This window comes from Piliocolobus tephrosceles, chromosome 2 (genome assembly GCF_002776525.5).
Source record: "Piliocolobus tephrosceles isolate RC106 chromosome 2, ASM277652v3, whole genome shotgun sequence".
NCBI lineage: Eukaryota > Metazoa > Chordata > Mammalia > Primates > Cercopithecidae > Piliocolobus > Piliocolobus tephrosceles.
This window is the reverse complement of record NC_045435.1, coordinates 16544869-16568811: the sequence shown is the minus strand read 5'-3', so window position 1 is coordinate 16568811 and position 23943 is coordinate 16544869. Positions and strand designations below refer to the sequence as shown.

Genomic DNA, 23943 nt, shown 5'->3' with positions numbered 1-23943 from the left:
ATGTAACAAAACTGATCAAGATTAACAAAATGGCCCTCAGTGATTTTTTAAAAATTCTCCATTTGTCACATTTTTCCTAAGATGACATAAATGATGACATAGTAGTCTGTTACACTTTTGATGAAGACCACTTCAATGGTGTGATAGGATGTGTCATATTTAACTGATGTGTGTCTCCATATGTGTCTTTAATTTAACCACCACACCCCCTGCCAGACTTCTCCAGTGTGAACTTTAAAAACATAGAATGGTCAGTTGGCTCTTGAGGTGGTTGTCAAAAATGAACTAAGAAACAAAGATATCAATTTTATACTCCAGTGTCTGAGTTTGAAATTCAGTTAGGACAAAAGCCTGAAAGAAACTGAAGGTCCATAGACAGACCCATTTCTTTACTTCAATTACAACACCACTACTGCCTGACCACCAAAAGAAAAGGAAAAAAAAAAAAAACTATTCAGAGCCAGGATGAGAGTAAAGGAAATATGAACATACCAAAATAATAATAATAATAATAAAACAAACAAAAAAACCCACCACCACCACCACAACAAAAAGCAACAACAACAACAAAAAAAACCTTTGGATAGGGGCAAGTGAGAAGTCTTGGTCAAGGAAGAGGATGAGAACATGATTTTCCTTAAAAATCTGAAGATTCTAATCAGTCTTAGTCCATTTGGGCTGCTATACCAAAATACCATAAACTAGATAGCTTATAAACAACCAAATCTTATTTACCACAGTTCTGAAGGCTGGGAAATCTAAGACCAAGGTGCCAGCAGATTTGGTGTTTGATGAGAGCCTGTTTTCTGGTTCACAGAGAGTGCCTTCTGCTGTGTGATCACCTGAGATCTCTCTCAGATCTCTTTTATAAGGGCATTGATTTCCACTTATGAAAGCTCTGCCCCCATGATCTGATCACCTCCCAAAGGCCCAGCCTTCTAATACCATTACCTGGGGGCTAGGATTTCAACATATGAATCTGGGGGAGATGTAGTTATTCAGACCATAGCACTGACTGTATATAACAAGGCACCATGACTCATATTCTAGCGGAGATTCAGGCAGGCAGCAGCTTCACAGATCCACCTCTTGTAAAATGCTATAGAAATAAGAAAATAGAAATGGCGACATGGTAGGTCTGAGCGTGAACAGCCTAGAGACTTCCCCCTCCTTAGTTTCCCTCAAGCCCTGTTTTTATTTTTCCCCAAAAAGTCCTAAAGCTCACCTACACACCCCACAAATGGTAAAGGAGACAGTTCAGTGAGCATTCTGGGGTCCTGTCAGTATTAGCTGTGATATGGGTATCCCACAGCAGAAGAAATAGCATGGGCCACCCTAGATGAGCATCTTGGAGGGATCACAAACACTAGGAACTGAATTCAAACAGGCCAAGTTGAGTAGACCATTATTAGAAAGCACATTAGAAAGAATATTGTATAGAGAACGGCTGGAGAAACAGATTAGAGGAGGAGGGTATATTGGAAACAGCAGTCCAGGATAAGAATAAAAAGACAGAAGGCCGGGCGCGGTGGCTCAAGCCTGTAATCCCAGCACTTTGGGAGGCCGAGACGGGCAGATCATGAGGTCAGGAGATCGAGACCATCCTGGCTAACACGGTGAAACCCCGTCTCTACTAAAAATACAAAAAACTAGCCGGGCGTGGTGGCGGCGCCTGTGGTCCCAGCTACTGGGGAGGCTGAGGCAGGAGAATGGCGGGAACCCGGGAGGCGGAGCTTGGAGTGAGCTGAGATCCGGCCACTGCACTCCAGCTCCGGCGACAGAGCGAGACTCCGTCTCAAAAAAAAAAAAAAAAAAAAAAAAGAAAGAAAGAAGAAGAAAAAAAAAAAAAAAGAATAAAAAGACAGAACCAAAAAGCAGACAACTTATCAACTGGACAGTTTTTGTGATGTGAATAACTTTCTAGGAACCCCAAGGAAAAATTGAGGAAAGAATCTGAGAAGAGATTTCAATCCAAATGGGATTTTGTTTAAACTGAGAATAATGGAGCTGCCAGTGGATTGAACTAAGAATAAACATAATTGATGAGGGTAAGTCTTTGACTATTAGATAGAAATAATAAATAAACATTGGGTAACAAAAAAGTGACACTAATATACAGCTGAGTTTTAGGTACTATTTGTTTGTCAGTCATAACCCACTAAATAAACATGTTCTACTTCTGAGAAAGCATAGTCATTTGACAACACCACTGATCATGGCTCTTTAAGTAAGCTGAATATGCTTTCAATTAATTTTATTGTGGGAGATAAAAGAGGTAACCACACAATGGGAAACATGCTGTTGATTGAAAAAAAAAAGGAACATAAATAGGAACATAAAGCCTGAAAGTGTGTGTAGAAACTTTGAAGATCTAAAAGTAAAGACAGCATTTATATGGGTAAATGTAAGCTTTTCATTTCATACATATTAAAAGTCAAGAAGTCATGTGGATTAGAATGCTTACTATTAGGCTAAGAACCTAGTAACATTTCTATATTTAAAAAATATATCTCCCTTTCAATCATCCTTTAATGAAGATAAGAAATATTTATTACAAAGCTAAATTATACAACACTGTGTCAGATGCTACATCAAAATATCCAAACTTCGCCAGCAACTTGACAGCTAACACTGACACATTGATATATGATCACAAAAAGGTGCAAGAGACAGTCATACTATTTTCTATTGCTTTATGAAATTATCATCGTTAATGATCATAGAATTGCATTTGTTTGTCTGAGCCCTGGGGCAATCACTTTAAATACTAGCTAAGAATTTCTAAATAAGATCTATGTAGGGGTAGCACCTTAATGCTTGCAAGAGAAAAATGTAAGAGAGAAGGCTACCCAATCTGAGAACTATGATTTCATTGCAGGTGAACATCAAGATTAACATATAGGTGCCAAATTTTAAAACATTTTTAAAACTCTTAAAACATCATGGAATTCTTGCTTAAAAATCAAGTTAAACAGTATTTAGAAAGTAAAAAGCCTACATAATATCACCTATCATCAGACAATTTGCTAAATGTACCCGATCTACATATACACACACATACCACTTGCCTATTTCATCAGCAGTATTATCTTGGAAAATCATATGATGTCAGTATGTGTACCTTGACCCCATCCTTTTGGAAGGCTGCACAATATTTATTCTATAGTATACTATTACCCAATTCTCTATAGATGTACATCATTTATACACACACACACACACACACACACACACACAAAGAGGTGTACAAAGTTGCTGTTACTTGTGTGAATATTTAGGAGTTAAATTTCTTAGAAAAATACACATATGTATAATTGCTGAATCCGAGCATGTGAACCTTGACATTTACATATTTAATTGTGGTGACTAAATGTGCTCAGGAAATTTGTACCCATATTTATATTTTTCGCTATGTATGATCAATATTACAGATTAAAAGCATCTAATTGTTTCAATGTGAGTTTCTTTCACCGTTAGTGAGGCTGGATATTGTGTGATTATGGCATTTATTCCTCTGTGTTTTAACTCTGGCCAAATGCTTATGCTTTTCAAAAAGTAATTTTCTCGTTGATTTTTAAATGCTTTTTGTATACTAGCATTTAGTATACTTTTAGGTATCCTAGCATTTTTTCCCATGTATTACAAATATTTTTGCCAGTTTGATGACTTCTCTCCATATTTAATATGCAAATTTTGAACAATAATTCTTTTTAAAGTAATCACAAATAAGATGTATTTTCTTAAACCAGACCAAAGGTTAAATTTACTATGATATTTCAAGTGCAATTATTCTCTTATAATTACAATTCTTGCACACCAAAATCATTACAAAAGATATCTAGTATGGCAGCATAATAATTTTCTGGCAGAGGGAGATTTTCCGTGTATAGAGGTATCTTCTCCAGGCACATTTAGAATGCACTTAAAATCTCCACACACTAGTATTGTCAGAAACAGCAAGGTTAAAAACTGTCTGAACTTGTCAAAATGTCTTTAAGCTCAGATTCAAAAGAGGGTAGAAATGGAAAACCCACTGAACCTGATGTTACTAGAAAACCATAATTCACTATGCTATTTTAAGAAGTACAGCACCTGCTCACCTGAGGCAAACACGCAGGGGACAAAAGTTCAGCCACCCAGGTGTTTCTCCTTGCTGGTGTTTCCCAGACCCAGACAGCAAGCCACTTTATTCTGTTTGCTCTCTCAGTACCTACCTCCCTCCAAAACCACAAACTCTCCTGTGCACAGAATCTCTAGCCTTTGCCTTTAGTGACATCCACTTCCTCAGACATGTGCATATTAAAATGCACAGCTGGAGGGTAAATTGGCAAGTACTTAAAACATCAGGATATAAAGTTACAAATCTGGACCAGTTGTTTAAAAACTGACCTTGTGGATATATATAAAATATAAATCGTAGAGTTAGGTAGTTTTGTTTTTTTTGTGTGTTTGTTTTTGATTTTTGTTTTGTTGTTATTGTTGTTGTTGATCACAGTGGCAATTTACCAGTCTCAAAATTTGAATGTCAATGTGGCCAATAACCTCTTGGGTGACTGGGGACTATATGGAACGATACGGAATTTAGACACCGCTTACCAATTCAGTGACTTCCATTTCAAAAGCAGATATAAAGAAACTTTGAAGCCAGAGACAAAGAATAAAGGAAAGGCAGAAGGGAGTGGGGAAAATGAAATGGAATACTCTTTGTAATTTCTTCTACAGACTTTCTCCCAGAACTGGGGAGGAGCAAAATCAAAAAAAAAAAAAATCAAAAAAAAAAAAAAAAAAAAAAAGCTTGGATCACTTATTGTAACCGAAACCACAAGTTATAATACTCTCAAGAGATCCTAACTATCCAGACATCTGTTGGATAACAAATGTAGCCAAACATGCATCTTTAAAGAGGTTTCTAGGTTATGCAGTGACAGCTTTACAGTCCAGAAAACAGATAATCCAATCAGAGAAAGGGCTAATCTGCATCCATTTCTCACCCCAAAAGAAAAACATAATTAAGGACATAACACCAACATAGGAAACATGATACCTAGAAGTATGAATTGTGACATTTACTATTCTAAAATTTTTAAAAGATGCTTAAAAACTGCTGAAATATACTTGCATTTTAATGCCTATTTGGTGTAAATGTACTTGATTTAATGCCAATCAATCTCTCTACAAATGCAAGATATACTGGAAAGCATTCCATTAGAATGAGATATGTTGCATCTATATCAATTTTTGAGTTGACATCAGAAAATATTCATCTCTCTCTCTCTCTCTCTTTTTTTTTTTTTTCTTTGAGACAAAGTCTCACTCTGTCACCCAGGCTGGAGTGCAAGGCACGATCCTGGCTCACTGCAACCTCTGCCTCCCAGGTTCAAGCGATTCTCATGCCTCAACCTCCCCAGTAGCTGAGACTATAGGTGTGCACCACCATGCCTGGCTAATTTTTTTGTATTTTTAGTAGAGACGGAATTTCACCATGTTGTCCAGACTGGCCTAAAACTCCTGACCTCAGGTGATCCACCCGCCTTGGCCTCCCAAAGTGCTGGGATCACGGGCATGAGCCACCGCGCCCAGTCTCATCTCACTTTTATGTGGCATGAACAGAAGCTCACTCTCTGACATTTTCCAAAAGAGACTGCCCAATTCGAGCAAACATAAATACGGCTTCAATGATTATGAAGATGCTAAGCATCACCTAATAGTGCTCAAGTAAACCAGGCATGAAAATAAACACTACAAAACATACTTGCGTTAAAAAAAAAAAATTACGAAGTTAAATCTCCAGCATATCAGACTGTATCCCAAAAATAAAAAAAAAATCCCAGCATATTTTGTTTCTCATCAGTCCTTTTTGTCAAGAAATTCAGAACATGTTGCCTGCAGACAACTGTTTGTGAAACCTTATATTATTGATAAAGAGAACAAGAAAAGAATAGTTAGGCAGCCTGAAAGGGAGTAAACTGTATCTGTAAATTCCTCAGGCCATGTAGAATTTTTGTATATGATCTTTGCAGACTGTTGGAAAATGGATATAAAATTGTCTGGGAACAAGTTCTGAAACAGATTTCTTCATTTGATCTGTTCTCTTAGATGCACCCCTATATGAGAGATGAGAAACAGCAAAGCTGAAAGTAGTATTTGCTGATAAGAACCTGAGCGCTGAAACAGGCTTTCCAGTGCTTTGTGAAATTCTCCACTGGGAGTCATAGCAGGACAACCTGGGAGTTGTGACTTCCTTCTATCGTGAGCACATCAGTTTCTTTTGGGAAGACAAATTTTACTTTGAAAAGGTCTCCACCTCCCAACCACAGCTAGTTGATGACAATTCCTTTAAGAAAAGGGTCAAACGATGATGGCATTGCCTAATCTTGCTTGCAGTTTTTAAGAAAATACTTAAGCTAACAAGGGATGCTATCCAACTTGCATAGTAATTTATATGGTAAAGGAACTTTAAAACTTCTTCATAAAATTAATGCTAAGATAAAAACTGATTAGATTTGCAACTTTTAAGGATTAGCATTTATTATTGGAGTTTTGTTGAGCCTAATTCATAGTCTAACTTCCTTTTTTGTACTTAAAATTTTCTTTTGTTTTATAGGAGTGACAAGGATGAATATCTCAATACATAAGCATAAAGGGATAGATTTTTTTTTTAGTACCCTCTCATTCCACGTGGCAGGATATTCTAGATAGAGAAAATGTTTAAATGTTTAAAAATGTCTTGAAAATGTTAATGTTAATCCTTCAATATTTTTATCTTCTTTTCCATTGTCTGCCCAATCAATACAAAAGCACCCACCAGTTTTCTCTATATGGCCAATATCAGCACAATCACTATCAGGAAATCTAACTGTGACAAATATCACAGCTATTCTTCAAGAACAGGAAAGGATTAAGTCAGATACAGACAAAGTAAAAATGACAGATGCATTCACAGCTTGCACCTCAATTTTTTAGGATGCTTCAAACCTCCAGTGTAAATTAATTTTTTGTTACAGTGAACCATATCTCAGATTCAGAATCATGACAGTTTTCATTCTGTATCATGTATCACCATCTAGAAAACACAAGCTCATTGGGTTCTCCCAGCTGTGTCAGGGGAGGAAGTGTCCTCTCCATTTTGCATCAAAGGAAGAGGAGGAGCTGAGGGGTTATAGGCTTACTCAACATAATGCAACTAATAAGTGGTGATACGTGTCCAGAATCTGTTTTTCAGTCCCGTTTTCCCTACATATATCTGGGCAGACATTTCTACATCTCTGCAAATTTTAAAGATGTCTACATTGACCAGGATTTTTATGAGCCCCTAAGTGAATTTGGGAGGGGGGGGGAATAAATTACTAATAAAATTAATGTATCTCTTTTCTCTTTTTCCCTGTCTGCCCTTCTCTCTCTTTCAATGCATACATATGGATATGTACATAAATAAATATGTATATATCTTCTTCTTCTAAAGTCCTTCTCCTTCTTTCCTCCTCAAACTCATATTGCTGACCTCAATACCTGCTGCCCCAAAAGAAAACATGATTTGACAAACTAGTCTTCTCTGCTTTCATTGAATGATATGTATGTGCACATATGATGCAGACAAATATGCAAACTTTTTGTTATTATTTTCAAAAAAGGACATATATGTGCTTTTCCTGAGCTTTTCTTTTTCAGTTAGCAATACCATATGGAACACAGTTCACTCATAGATCCCACCTCTCGATGGTAATCGCTCAATTCCACTTTTTTTCTTACTGCAAACATTGTCACAATAAACATTTTGTACATATATCATATGCTGAGGCTTGTATTTATGGGAGGTAGACTCATAGGAGTAAGAATGTTCAGCCAAAGTTTATGAATATTATTACTGTTACTACATTTTCCAGTCTACTTCTTTAAAAAACTAAAACTCTAATTTTCTAGCAGTAATATATGAGAAATAGCATTTTCTCTTAGCAAGACATCTTTTACAATGACTCAAATTTACGCCACATAACTATTCGTATTATTATGCAAACACATCCTAAAACATACACTTTCAGAAAGCTTCTGCACCTGTTCTACCAAGTAGGAGAAGAATCTGAGGCAAATCCCCATAGTTTAGATATTGCGACATTATGGCACCATTTTATGGAGGAAAGCCCACAGAAGCCCATGGGCATGATAGCTACAAGGCTCTCAGAGGACAGGAAATTTCATTATGGTCCTGCAGCATCCAGCTTTGAATATTTGAAACTGACAGCAATGTTCTGGAATGCATTTCTCCCCTCTTATTCATCATCCAGTTACTTTTCATGCAGATCTCACTGGCTGGGATCTCCTGGCATTTTGCATGCATCTCAAAGATGGTTTCCATTACCCTTCTGGTCATGAAATTGTCATTCTGGACACGTGCCCTACACAACTAACACCAATCAAGAGTTTGTAAATATTTTAACATAACTCTGATGTTTTTTTCCTCAGTAATAGGCTTATGACATATGCCAGAGAAAAAGAAAAAGTTTTGTAGAAAGTGTGAAGCAATTGGGTGTTGATTAGAAAAATTTTTATTGTTACCAAATCATCATAAACTCGACAATGACAACAAAGTCCAGAAAAAGTATTTCCATTATTCATAAACATTCTGCCTGGTATTTTTAAAAATAATCTGCACCTATTGCTTTGTGATGTTTAACTTTCCTAGCTGAGATAATGCCCTCAGGGTAGGTATACAAAATTCTATAAATCTTTTTTGAACCATAATGAGATGGAAAAACATCATACAGTCCTAGGCTGGCTTCCAGATAGAAATGTCATTTTATCTGTCTACATACTGAGATCAAATGATTATAAGTAAACTTTTACTCCTATTATATTTTAATACCATTTTTAAACATCTTCATAATTTCCTAATCATGTATATAAATTATTAATATTGTCAAGAAAGGCTTCAATGAATCCCTAATGCCATAACCCTCAGGATTCAGATGGCTAATGTGTGCTCCCTGAGAAGTGAAGTAGAAAGGAGGGAAACTATTTTTAGTTGAACATCTACAATATATGATATTTTGATGCCCTCTAATCTTTAGGGTGAAAAATATCACAGTGCTCTAATGATTCATCTCCAAATTTATTGCATCCTGCTTTCATTGTAAAGCCTGGAATTGGAGCATTATAATATTTAGTAAATATTCAAGTGTCTTGAGTTGTAAATCTAGGTTTCCTTTAATCCTTTTTGTAAATGTAAATGTTTAGAGAGAGAAATTATTTCTAAGATGTTACTGGGTATAAAACTCCGTAATTTTAATAACATTAGTACCCCAATGAAGTTAACTCATCAGTAACTTTTAAAGAGTGTTATTTAGCAAGGTTATTTGTAGAACTTTCATGCAACTAGTGATTTTTATCCAGCTGGGTTAGCACCAGACCACCTAAAAGAAATCATGGGTCTTGAGATGTAAGTTTTGGCAAACTTATGGGTGGAATGGAAAAGTAAGAAGTAAACAAATCTCTCTTTCATGGAGAGAAACTGCCTCTCCATTTGCTTCTCTAGTATATTTGCTATTCTCACCCTGTTTTTTGTATTTCCTGTACCTAACAAAACCAAGATATTTATGTTTTTAACTAACAGACTTCATTATAAAGCATCATTGTAGTGCCAGCCACCATAATCTTAAATACTAAAGTAGTTTAGTCTGTTTCAAAGTGAATACTATATAACAATTTTGAGCAATGATTACAACTTAAATCCATTAAAATATAATTTTTGTCACTTGTGAATAATGTCCCTTTCACAGAATATTCAGATTAAATCGGAATATTGTTTTTAAATATAGCTTACTGGCCTTAAACCATAAATAATTTGGAATACCATGTAATAATACCATTTAATATGATTCTGCTTTTATGATATCATCAGGCACAAGCTGTCCACGAAGAGAAAAGGGTAGATTAGGACATTTATCTACTCCTGACTTCCTCTGTAGTACCCAGTGCTTCCTATCTAATATCAAAATGGAGAGCCTCAAACAATTTTTTTCCAGTTTTCTTAACAGATGAACTTCATTCACAGGTTAGAGAGTAAAGCGTAAAAATCTCTTCAGAGAGAATACTAGAAACAACTTTCTGTACTTATGACAAACTTCTCAGTCTGTACTTTGCAAGTAATTTGTGGACTAGTAGCTATTGTAGTTTTGTTTCCTCTCTCTGGCCAAAAAACATTGTCCCAGTCTGTGACACACAGTCTTGATTGCACTTGATAGCTAAAGATATCTTGCTAAGTGAGAGATGAACAAGATAGTGTTTAATATCTGGACATAATCACATTTGGGGCCAGCTCATATAATGACTCACTGAGAGAATCCACTATTAGGCGGCTACTTACGCAAATTAATGGCTAGTAATTAAGATGTGTTTTTTTTGAGAAGCAAAAGGTACATCAGCATATGTTTACTCCCTCTAAGTTCTAGATTTCATGGACCTGAGAAATATTAGGTTACAAAAAAGTAATATATATGCATATCATGTTGTTTTGTTTGTTTAATATTAGGTTACCTAAATGTATCCTAGCAAAAAGAATATGAATATCTCAATTCTAAGTTGTTTATGTATACTGTATATTGCATTATTGTGATATTCTTCAAAGTAAAAATAGATATTTATAACAAAATTGCAGCTAAAATAACATGAGGGATCCCAAGAAAAATAAATCTGTGGATCTACAGATGAATACAATCTCATGCCATGAGCAGCTTGTGTTTATAAAGAAGTCACACCACAAAGCATGACTACTTTTGTTTTAGGTACATTTAAATAAAGTGGATGAAGTGGAAATTGTGAAAGTCAAGTTTAAATTTCAGTAAAAAGCTCTTATTAACAAATCTTCAGTTGAAAAATTAATTTAAACTTGGCTGGAATGTACAAGGTTGTATGTCTTACATTAGGTAAATTAATGGCAATAACAGGAAGTAAGAATGACAACATTTCAGTAGAATGCATGGAATGATTGTGACCACTGAAAGAAGATTACTATGTCAGAATTTACTTAATGTCATCACTAAAAAATCTGAGGATGATAAGAGGAGACATATTCTGGCATTCACACATGAATGCCTGGTAATATGCTGTACATGATCACAAATATTTCCACATTTAACTCTCCCCCTCCTTACACACAAAGAGGCCCAGTATAATACTCTGAGATAGCTGCAATCAGTCCTCCACATCCTGTGACCCTTCCTTATTCGCTGTACTATTCTAGGTGTTATCTCTGGCCCCACCTACCCTTGTTAACCTAGGTTACACGCAGCTTAAAGTAAGGTGAAAGTCATTCAAAAAGTTGAAAGCCATGGCTTCTATTATGGGAAAGAAACCAAGTTAAATGAGAAGTTAATAAGTATACCACCTAAAAATGTGTTCATAATAAAAGCAGAGTGGAGTGGAAAAATCCCCTGCTAAACACAATTTAAAATGCCTTTTTACTGAAGAATATATAAAACATTTTATATGCTATAGGGAACTGTGATCTCTAAGAGGTATATGTAGGCAATGTAAATAAATTCAGTTGATAATAGATCTTTTGTTTTCTCAATTAGGCCTGTATTATCACATTCTGAGTATTTTTCCTATGGAAACCATGGAACTCAGTTTAAAGATTGATAAAGGAAAGGGAAAAAAGCCTAATGTGAGATTTGTGATAACACCCTCTTGGTAAAGATGGGCATTTTTCACGTGGCATGGAGGGCAAATACAAATGACTTATGATGATACCATACTGATCATTCCAAGGTACCTGTATGTAATACCTGTTCAACAGAGGGAGCAAAAAATAAGAGTGAGCTAGCATGACAGCAAAGCAACACCAAGACAAAGATTAGAGGAATAAGGAGCCCTGGGTGCGAAATATGGGGTGGCATACACTTGCACAGCCCTGACAGTATGGATCCCTTTAAATTTTGTTCCAGAGGCACCTCACTCCCCTCTCCACCACTCAGCCCATCAGAAAAAATGGACCACCTTACTTCATTCCTATGGCAGTTTTGCCTACCAAACCTCAAACCCTATTATAATATGTTGTAATGAATCTTAACAATTTAAATACTTAAAAAACAGTTAAAAATTAAAAATTTAAATGTAAATATTTTAAAAATTGCAGATATATGCTCTTTGAAAAAAAAAAAGATTCCAAAAATACAGAAATACATAAAATAAAAAGTGAGGTTCTCTCAACCCCACAGTTATACTCCTAGATATATTTCCAAGAGAACTAAACACACATTTACATAAACACTTGTACATGAGGGCCAGATGCAGTGGCTCACACCTATAATCCCAGCACTTGGGGAGTCCGAGGCAGGCAGATCACGAGGTCAGGAGTTTGAGACCAGCCTGGCCAACATAGTGAAACCCCATCTCTACTAAAAATGCAAAAAATCAGCCGGGCGTGGTGGCAGACACCTGTAATTCTAGCTACTCAGGAGGCTGAGGCAGGACAATCGGTTGAACTCGGGAGGCAGAGGCTGCAGTGAGCCGAGATCTTGCCATTGCACTCCAGCCTGGGCGATAAGACTGAAACTCCGTCACAAAACAAAACAAAACAAAACAAAATCTTGCACATGAGTGTTCATCACAGTATTATTCCTATTAGCCAAAAAGTAGATACAAATCAAATGTCCATATGCATTTGTTTATGCATCAAATGCATAAGCAAAACGTGGTATTATCCACACAATGAAATCGTACCCAGCTCCAAAAAAGAATGACTTTGTGATAGATGCTACAACACGCATGAAACTTGAAAACGTTATACTAAGTGAAAAAAGACACAAATAGCCACATATTCCATTTGTATGAAACATCCAAAATAAAAAATTCCACAGAAGTAGAAAGCAGACTAATATTTGCCAGGCATAGGGGATAGGGAAAATTGGGAGAGATTCCTAAGAGGAATAGGAGTTCTTGTTGAAGTGATGGAATGTTCTGTAATTAGAAGGTTGCGCAATATTGTGAATATAAGACCCATCAGTTATATTTATGAAAATGGTGAAGCATATGCTATTGTGAAATATATCTAAATAATAAATTTTTAGAAGTTAAAAAAAGTGAAAGTCTGTCCATCTTCTCTTACATAGCTAGAATTTACAGAGTACTTGTTATATGCCGGGTATATTTGTAAATGCTTTACTGAATGAACTAATTTAATCTCAAAACAATCCTATTTAGACATCGTTTACCGATAAAGAAGTTGAAGTAGAAGGAGGGCAAAGTCATTGGTCCAAAGTCTGCTTCTTTTGTAAGTGGCAAAGCTGGGCTTAGAAAATCAGGCAGTCTGGCTTCCAAGCTCATGCTATCCACTAATTTACCATGAGTAACTACCATTAAAAGTTGGGATATACACTTCAGGATAACTTTCACCGAGGGAGTGCATGCGCCCACACGCATGAGTGTGTGTAGAAGATAACAGTTATACACGGATGATACTGAGGGTCGGCAACTACCCACAGACCAAATTCGGCATCACTTGTTTATGTACACCCGTGAGTTAAGAATGTAAGAGTGAATTTTTCAGTGGTTGGAAGAAAAGAAGGAAAAAAGCAGAGTAGCATTTGATGACACGTGAGAAATATATAAAACTCAAATTTCAGTGCAAATCAATAAAGTTTTATTGGAACAAAACCATCTTCATACCAGTTTTGTCTACAGCTGTTTCTGCACCACACGAGCAGAGTAGAATTAGGCAGTGGTAACAAGAGACCTGTATGGCACGGCAAAGCATAAAATATTTTGATCTGTTTCTTTACAGAAACATTTTGCTAACCCCTGAATTATGCCATACATGATACTTTTCTTTGTCACTACACATTACATTATGTTCAACCTTCTAGATTTCAAGATTTCCTTAATTTCTTTAAGTAGATACAATGAAAAAAAGCACCTAAAATTATTAAACCATTTGCAATGAATTGAATGTTTATGATTCCCCTCCAAATACATTCAGATGTTGAAATCCTAACCCCCAAGGTGATGGTATAAGAAAGGGAGCCTTAGAAGGTAATTAGGTTATGAAGGTGGAGTCCTCGTGAATGGCATTATTGCCCTTATAAAAGAGATCTTTAAGGTTACTTTGCCCGTTTCATCATATGAGGTTACAATGAAAAGATGGGCATCTAGAAAACAGGCCCTTATCAGACATCAAATCTTTTAGAACCGTAATCTTGGATTTCACAGCCTCCAAAACTATGACAATAAATTTCTGTTGTTTACAAGCTACCCAGTGTATGGTATTTTATTATAACAGCTTGAAAGCACTAAGACATCATTTCTCTACTAATGAAAATTTCATGTTTTTAGGCCGGGTGCAGTGGCTCATGCCTTAATCCCAGCACTTTGGGAGGCCATGGTGGGTGGATCACGAGGTCAGGAGCTCGAGACCAGCCTGGCCAACACAGTGAAACCCCATCTCTACTGAAAATACAAAAATTAGCTGGGCAAGGTGGCATGCACCTGTAGTCCCAGCTACTCGGGAGGCTGAGACAGGAAAATTGCTTGAACCCGGGAAGTGGAGGTTGTGGTGAGCTGAGATCGCACCCACTGCACTCCAGCCTGGGCGACAGACAGAGCAAGACTCTGTCTCAAAAAAAAAAAAAAAAAGAAAAAAAGAAAAACTTGGTTTTTACCAAGTTCCACTAAAAATAGTTGGATTAATGTATTTATTTTCTAACGGATGTGAAAATGACCTATATCTTAATGGTTCAGGTCACCAGGACTTTGAGAAGTTTTATGACTGTATGAAGGTTCTTCTCTTGGCTGCTTCGTAGTCACCCAATTATTGATGTTGAGTTTTCAGCTGAGTCACTGTTTCAGGCTGTGTGGTCAGGCCAGTGTGGCAGAGGTTATAGAGAGGGACCCAAGTTTCACTGTTCTCAACTGCTCTACTACCCCTTCCTAGCTTGGTCCTATTATGCAGAAACTTCTGTTCATTTAAAAGTAGTTGGAAAAGCAGTAGAGTGGCTACTACCCTTTTGCTGTCCCTCTTTAGAGGATAGTGTGGTGTACAACCAGGTCCCTGCCCCTTTAGGACTGAAGCATTTATTCTCCTGTTGCTGGCAATTCCTGACTCTCAGTTGCTTCTCTCTTTGGGAATTGTCTTCAGCTGAACAAACCCACCTTGCCCAATTTCATGGCCTCTTCCCAGAAGCAGATCACAACTTCTAATTGGTCAATTCAGGAATGTAAAAGCCCAACCCCCTTGACCCCAGGCAGAACAGTTAGGAAGAACCATCTCACTCTGGAGCACCTTGTAGAATCCAGGCCTCTATTAACTTCATCGGTGAGACTTCTTCTGCCCCTTATCCTCCAAAGATGTTGCCCTGAGAACAGTACCCCATAAATTGTCTACAAGCAAATCTGAGTCTCAGAATCTGTTTCCTAGAAAAATTGACCTACAACACCCCTCTCTAACTCCTCTCAAAGAAAGAGAGACGTAATATTTGTTATTATATCTGAGTTTAGCAGAATAAAATGACCACATATGGCTCAGCCCCTTCCACTCTCTCTTTTTCAGGCCAGCCTTGATGCGTGATGGTGCACTGTCCTGCTTGTGCCTTTTGTAGGGAAACCGTACAAGAGTTAGGCCTCAGATTATGTTTTTCAGAGAAAAATCTGATCAATCATCAATCTCTTCATAGTAATGGAGCTCTAAGCTGCATAACAAGGAAGGTGTCCATGGGAATCTTCTCTGAAGTCAAAATTTTCCCCAGAACTGCATGTACCAGAATCTAAACTTAGCTGAAGGCAACAGGAGGTCTAATTGTGGCATTCAGTCTAATCTAGAATCTCCAATTCTGCCTAATCAATGATTATGCTAATAATTTTATCTTTATTTTCATGATTCCTTTGTTTTCTCAATTGGGTCAAAATTTATGAAACGAATCTTGATTGCTGTCCTAAACCCATACTGACAAAGGGCAGCACGCCACACATGCAATAGGAAAACTTTCATCTTTCACTATTAACCATTTTAATAGTCGAATTCGCCTAATTTTACCTGATTTACTTATACAAGGAGATGTTATCCCAGTAGTCCCTTAGAGTGGGACACGCCTTAGTCCAAACTTCAGCTTGGACACATAACAGTGCAATTTAAGCAAGTAGTTTTCTGAGCCTCAGGTTTCTTATTCATAAATGAAACTAACAAGAACTATCTCAGATTTAGTTTAAGAATTTAAAGTAATAGTGTGTGTGTGTGTGTGTGTGTGTGTGTGTGTGTGTGTGTGCATATATATAAAGTACTCCAGGTCATGCCTCATATTGTGAGTAATAAATGTTCATTCATAGTTCTGTAAGTATGAAGAATTATCATAAATGATATCCAACTAGGTCCTCTCAAGAATTTCCAGGGCAAAAAAAACCCTCTCGTCTACTTCCAAAAGGTGTGAGAATGGCTTTTCATCTTGATGAGATTATTTCAAGCTGAAATTCCGTAACAAGTCAGTGAATCAAGCTCACACTGAAGTGAACAAGTACAAAGCAGACCATCAGAATGAAAGAGCAATAATCACATCCTTTTCCCCCTTACTGGTAGAATTCATAGAGGGAAGAACATGCCCTTTACCTGCTAAGAGCATTGTTACTGTTGCCACATAGGTACCACATAAGACAGAGAAGAGCCTCCTGAGACCGGCTGTCCATGAAGGCAGCTGCCAAATCGGGAACTCTAATAAGATCTCGCTTCAGGCATCACATGACTCCCAAGTTGTCTTCATTCTGTTAGTATGTGGCAAAGAAAGAAGGGAAGTCTGCGCTGGCTGTCCCATCACACACTCTCCTGCAGAGCGAGTACCGAGTCCCCCGATACTTTGTTTAGAAAAGCAGCTTGAACCCAGTCTCAAGAGGAAGCTGAAATGGGTTAGATGGGGCAATGATCAACAATGGAAAGCTCAGTGGAGAAAAGTTAACCATAATAAGAATGTTCCACTCACGGCACGGGAGAGGTAAAATAAAGCTGAGCATTTATGACTCTGGGGAATTATTTGTTGTGAACCAGCACATGACTAAGGGTTCTCCACACTACACAAAAGCTAACGAAGGAAAGAATTTCTTTAAGCTTTTGGAAAGAGAGTTCCAGTGTGCCACAAAATATTCTAGCAAAAGAATCCGGGACCCAGCACTTTGGACTCTAGGGATGCAATGATCAATTTGTCGTTTTGGGCTCTGATGCCTGTGATTTCATGAGCTCAGAACTATGAATACTATTAATATGACTAGTCTGGTTCAAAAATCAAGCTCAGGCAGTTAACACATGACCTTCAGAACTAGCGAATTCCAGAGAGGAGATGAATGTTCTGTGAAGAAATTATTTCCTTATTATTGGTTTCTAAATCTGTTGAATATAAATTTTATAGTAGTCTTTTAAGTCTTGTATTATTTAAATCAGAGACAGGAAGAGAGGAGAGGAACAAAGGAGAAGGAATAGGAAAGAGAAAAGAAGGAAAGGCAAAGGAGGGTAAAATCAGGGAGAGGAGGGCAACGGAGGGGAGGGGAGGAATAAAATGAAGAAAAAATTATTATTTTAAAATATGTTCCCTAATTCTTGTTCAAAAGGCTACACTATAAACTATATTTCAGAAATCAGTTTTTATAAGTCATACATGAGGCCTAACAAAAAAAAGGAAGGAAAGAAAAATTACTGAAGTGTACTATTTCTGAATTCTATTAGGCCTGACACATGGTGTAATGCACAGAGACATGGGAGATTTAAATAATGGGCTCAGTTCTTTGTAAACAGAAGGTACCAGAGATTCCATTTCAAAGGAACAGCCTACTAGCCTAAGAGATGAGAGAAGAGCTCTGAGACCTTTCTCAGGCTGTATTGCATGGGCTAGTCATACCAGTTTCTGCAGGAATGCAGAAAATATTGCAAAATGGCTAGGTTCCATAAACATGCTGGTAAAGTTTAACTTTACAGATAAGAAAAAATAACTTCAAAACAAATTTCCACCTTTTCTTAAATTAACTTTATCTTGTTAGAGAAAGAAAGAAATCCAGCAGCTCACCTGTATCAAATCCCACACTTGGCACTATGTCTACTGTTCCATGGAAGGCTCCAGCCCATGCTGAGGTAGCAGAGGTGACTGTAGTGGGTTCTGTCTTTGTGATGTCACACTGGGGAGCAGGAATCCTGGCCGCGTGCACTGAAGGCATCAGCAGAGGCCCATAGGATGGATCCAGGGCAGAACCAGCAGGACGGTGGTGATGGTGGTGATGGTGGTGGCGGTGGCGCATGTGGGCATGAGGGTGGTGGTGCCGCATGTACACGTCATGCATATGGCTGTAGGATGGGCTCACCTGAGATGTCAAAGGATAAGGCCAGGACTCAGACACAGCAGGGGGAGGGGCTGGGCCAGTCTGATGCAGGCTGTGTCCTGGCCAAGGACTGGGATCAGCTGCAGAAAAGGTGCCAGGGGGTCCAGCGACCTGGAAGTCAGGATGAACTCCCCCCAGACAAGGTGTAGGTGGGGGCTGGTAAGAGCTGGTCCAAAAGGAAGTTGGGAAACTATTCCGTTGGCTTGAGAGAGCTGAGCTGTCTGAGAAGACAGAAAATAAAAAACGTGATTAACGTAAGACTCAGTTTTGGGATAGATTTGCCTCTAATTGTCCAATGATATTTTACAGGCAGTCAAATGAGCATGCACTCTTATTCTTCCCAAACAGGGGTGAACTGATACCAGGTTGGCCTCTGGGCTCGCAAGTCAATGGGTCCGTGTGCAGGATCCAAAGTGTCGAATGAGTCTCCCTCCATTTGCTTTGCTTGGCTTATGCCGTCACAGTCTGTGCTAAGGTTTGCAATTTGGGGATTGAAAAATTTCATTTCCTTCTGAGTACCTTGCAGCCATTAGGCCTAACAGGAGGTCATAGCTACCCACTTCACTGGTAAAGAAAGCTTATGCCATAAATGAGGTTTATATAAGTTGGAAATGATCATTTTTACCAACTTCTAAATGCAAATACGATTTTCATTTAAAGCAAAGATTTTAATGCCGAAGGTAACAATGAAAGTAAGATCAGAATTACTTATACTCACTAACACTCATTTTCCATTAAGAAGAGTGTATTCCAGCCTCATTTTATTTCTTTATTTTCTGTGGAGATCTGGGAGTCTCTAGACCGAGAATAACAACGGTCAATATTTAATAGAGTACCAAATGTCCAACCCTATGCCATGGGCTTTTCATGGATAATCTCATAGGAGTTTCATTCCAGACCTACGGGGTAATTATTGTTATTATCCCCATGATGAGAAAATCCCAGCAGAGAAGAAGGCTAAGGCTTAAGATGGCAAGAATGGGATTAGGCTTTGAAGCCCGGTGGCCTAAATGGCCAATGGCTGGTCCTCTTCATAAAGTGCCACAAGAGGGCACAATTGAAACTATGAACTTCAACATCTCGAATTTGGTGAAGATCCTATGGAAACGATAAGTGGAGGAAATTCAAGTAGAGGTCACGGGTTTGAGGAACTATTTTGGGGAGACGGAAATATCAAAGAATAGCACTTAGAGACAAATAAGAAAGAAAATCATCCCCTAAGTCTTCATCAATTCAATTTCCTACTCGATCATAACACGTTTATACATGACCTACTATGTATCAAACGTAGGTGCCAGGGATGACCAAATGGGCACCATTTTTAGTCACAATCTGCAGAAGGATAGATAAGTAAAAACAGACATGTGCAAGGTGACGCGGTAGGTATTCTTCCAACAGGAAGCACAGAGAGCACCGACCCAGCTTAGAAAGTGATAGGTAAGTGGAAGCTGACAGGCTGAGTAGGGGCTAGCCCTGGGAAGACAGCTTTAGGCAAATGGATCAGCACATAAGGAAAGGCCATATATCACACACACACGCGCGCGCACACACACACACAGGACAACAGCAGCATTTGAAAGACAAAAAGAGTTCGGTAGGCAGAAGGTGGCAAAAGAAAAAATGAGACTATTGAAATAAGGACCCAAACGGGTGTGACTTGCTGGCCAAGGTACTGAATGTAAATTCTATTCTGAGGTGGTAGGGTCTCAGTGGGCTTTGAAGGGTTTTAATCTAGGAAGTGACATAGTCAAATCCATTTGTAGAAAGATCAGTGCCTCCACCTGTAGCCTGCTGCCTACAGTATTGTGTAACTGAACAAACACTGGGCTGGCAGACCAAGGAGCCCAGCTTTCATCCTAGGTCTTACCCTAGGACTCTCATTTTATCACCCCATATGGACCTATTGGTCTTTCCATGGCTTACTTTCTTTCACTAAGAAATGAAGTATTTGAATCCATTAATTCAAATTTTCTACTGGCTTAATACTGCTAACAGTCTGTGAAGTGCCCTATGGATTATTTTTAACTATAGAAGAAGATATCTTCTAAAGACATTAGTTATGCAAGTTTAAAGAGAGTATTTGTATACTGAGTTCCACATAAAAGAAACTTGCTAGATCTTTCCATTGAATGAAGGGTAAGAATGGAGGATATCTTAGGAAGTATTTTAAAATAAGAATATTCAAAACATTATCTATGTTCTCACTTCATAAATTTCCAGGCCATACTTTTCTTACCTCAGGGAAAGCTTAAAAAACTTAAATCAACCACCACACACATCATTTGGTTAACATAATTAGGCTATAAATGTGGTGTTTGAACATCTCCTCTCCTCTAAAGGCTGTGGCAGCAGCACTGCAAGCTCTTCTATTCTCTCACCTTCAGCCAGGCCTGGGCACCAGCACTATGATCATTTATCCCATCTATCCTGTGGTCAAACAGCTATTCACAGTCAATTCCCTCCCTCACAACATCTTCATCGATCTCAAAACACTCGGGAGAAATCTAGGAGAACTCAAAAAGCAAAGAATGGAAGTGCACACTTTAAGTCTTCAACAAACCTCAGGAAACTTGTAATTGAATGGTTTTGTTAAAATCAAAATCTATCCAAAAACACCCCCTAAAATCAACCTTACTGGCATTGAGGTAAATATGTTTTCTTGAATTCACAATTGTCTCTTTGCAACATATGAAAAATACTATTAATGACAAGAAGGAAAGTCATATAAGTTCTAAGAAGAAAATTCAATGTGCCTTAGGTGATGGTCATTTGTAGAATATTTCAGTCACACCCACAATGAAAGCCATCAATGTTTAAAGCTTAAAACCCATGCACAGAGTTTAGAGAGGCTCGTTATTCTACATAGTTCATCTCTGCTACCACACGTCTGTCACTTTGCTCTCACAGCTCCCATGTTGTGGGACCAAAGCCTTCATTCTGCTCCTAACTTCCGTCTCCTGAGGGGCTAGAATCCTATTATGAAAACTAGGTAACCCCAACCACAAGTAAGTGCCAGAGATACAGAATTCCCCTTATTAAAATTCACTATCAAGATGTCAAAAGTACAGAGTATATACCATTTCTCTGTATGCTTTTAGTCTCATTTATATGTATATGGAGCCAATCTTATTTTATAGATGCTTATGCAGTTTGAATATGCAGGCACAAAAGGGAATAATGAATGAATTCCTTATCAAAAATATTATTGGTCTATTTATGAAGTACTGTACCATGATTAGTGAATACATTATTATTGAAAGTAGAAATCTGTTTATGAAAATGCATTCCATAAAGAATGAACAGAGTTTAAAAATGCTCCAGGGAAAAATAAAATTAAAAGGAACTTAATATTTTCCAGTTAATATGTCTCTTGAGATTAATATAAAGTTTGCAAAGATCTATGCAGCCCTTTAAAAAAAAACCCGTTGCATTTACAACTGAAACAATATTGAATTGAAAATCAGTTTATGAAGAAGTTTATACTTCAGAATCACTATTTGGTGTCTTGCTTGTTTAAAGAAAAAAATCTTGATGCAAAGGAAGAGATGATATGCTTTGTTTCATGCCTGAGAATCAGTGTGCTTATTTCATATGTATGTAAATTTTTTTCATTACATGATTCTTTGCTTATGAGTACTTAATCACAGCCATATTTGTTGGATGAAGAAAACATATGAAAAGCTGTATGAGCTATTTCTATGCAATATTACATTTCAGGTTAGTGAAGGCAATACAGTACTTTATGCTATTAACACTATATGGTGACTTTGGATTCAATATTACCTGATACACAGATGATGTTAACCGATATTTGGATGATGTTGACACTGACAGTCTAACACATACAAAAAGCCCAACTATAATTTTGATTCAATATGCATTTGGGGTTTAAAATATTACATACACAGACATACACACAAGTTCATTTCTAGACAAAAAAGAAAATGGTAATATTGATACATTGTCTAGTACAATCCACTCAAAGCAAACCTAGTAATCTCACTATCTGATTTAGACTGGAACATGGTACACCAGGTATTTCTTTCAATTTCATAATAGCTGGGATACTTTTTACATTGATTCTAAATGTCTCTTTAAAACACACACACACACACAACAATTTTTAAAAATGTCAGGGTAAAAAAGTTAAGAAAGATAAGATTCAAAATTTAAAGAATGATACAGCTTATTAATTTTGAAAATAACAGCAACTAAATTAAAAGGAAAACAGGACAATGAAGTGTTGCAGAAACTCTAAGTCATCTTAAAATTTTCCAGAAAACACATTAGAATCAATATTGATTAAAACATCATTATTAAATGTTAAAAGGTAACATTTTTACATTTTTTATTAATATCAGTTAAAAAACAAAATTCTACTCAATTCTTAACCTAAAGTGTTCTTGCTGTAATTTCATTGCCATTCTCTTGTTCTTCTTCCCACGAAAACAAATGGCTGGGTCAGAGGTGAAATGACATGTGTTCCCGTGTTTTCTGTCATTCAGTAATTATGCATTACCATTATGTCCGAAGATTGCCCTCTAGTTTCTTTCTTCTAGAGTTGCTCAAAATGGGCCTTGTGACTCTACCATGACAGTTTCAAGGGATGATGTCAGAGGCTGATACTCCTTGGAGGCAGCAGGGTGAGGTTAGTCACGCCTCACTTTTTTCCCCATGTCTTGGTCCTCTGGACATTCTGTTCATTTCCAGTATCAGCCAGCTCATCAGACAGGCCCTCCTTTTCCTTTCTCCATTTGACTAGTTAGGTTTCGTATTTATGTCGAGATTTTTTTTTTTCCCATGAGAATGAATTGCTCAAGCAGACTCTATGTACATCGATGAGCTAACAGATAATTTTCTTTGCAACTACAATATCAGTAAGATTAGCACTCAGTATGGTTTTAAGTCAGTGATCTACTCTGCTATGGCTTGACATAACTCCTGCCCTTTTCTACAGGTACACACACACTCATTTCTGTAAAGATCAGTGCACAGACATATTTGAAGCCAATGTTTAGCTCTGCGCCAAATTAATCATATAGATTATTTTAAAAATCTTTATGATAACACTAGGAGAAGGGTATCAATAAACACATATTTATATGGAGATAAGGGAACAATCATATTCATTAGGTTTTCTTTTTTTTTTTTTTTTTTTGTGATGGAGTCTTGCCCTGTCACCCAGGCTAGAGTGCAATGGCACAATCTCAACTCACTGCAACCTCTGCCTCCCGGGTTCAAGTGATTCCCCTGTCTCAGCCTCCCAAGTAGCTGAGATTACAGGTGGCTGCCACCATGCCTGGCTAATTTTTTGTATTTTTAGTAAAGACGGGGTTTCACAATGTTGCCCTGACTGGTCTCAAACTCCTGACCTCAGGTGATCCGCCCGCCTTGGACTCCCAAAGTGCTGGGATTACAGGCATGAGCCACCACGCCCGGCTCATTAGGTTTTCTTAATGGAAAGAAATGAAATTCTTTCAACCCTGTTAGAACATATAGCAGGATTAGAGGTAACTGGTAAGACATTGCCAAATAAAATACATGTACTTCCTGTCATTAAGTGTTTGCCTTACAGCTGAAAAACACCTAAAAAAACTTTCCTAG

The 23943-nt window shown here is 37.5% G+C and overlaps 1 protein-coding gene across 2 annotated transcripts in view; it reads right to left on the bottom strand.

Annotated features, from left to right (window-relative positions):
• Nucleotides 1-23943, bottom strand: part of VGLL3 (vestigial like family member 3) — a 53296-nt gene that overhangs the window by 12240 nt on the left and 17113 nt on the right. For both annotated transcript variants that reach the window (XM_023216070.2, XM_023216071.2), the window contains exon 3: nucleotides 18030-18560. In XM_023216070.2, coding sequence (XP_023071838.1) covers nucleotides 18030-18560 — 531 coding nt within the window. The remainder of the gene's footprint in view (nucleotides 1-18029; nucleotides 18561-23943) is intronic.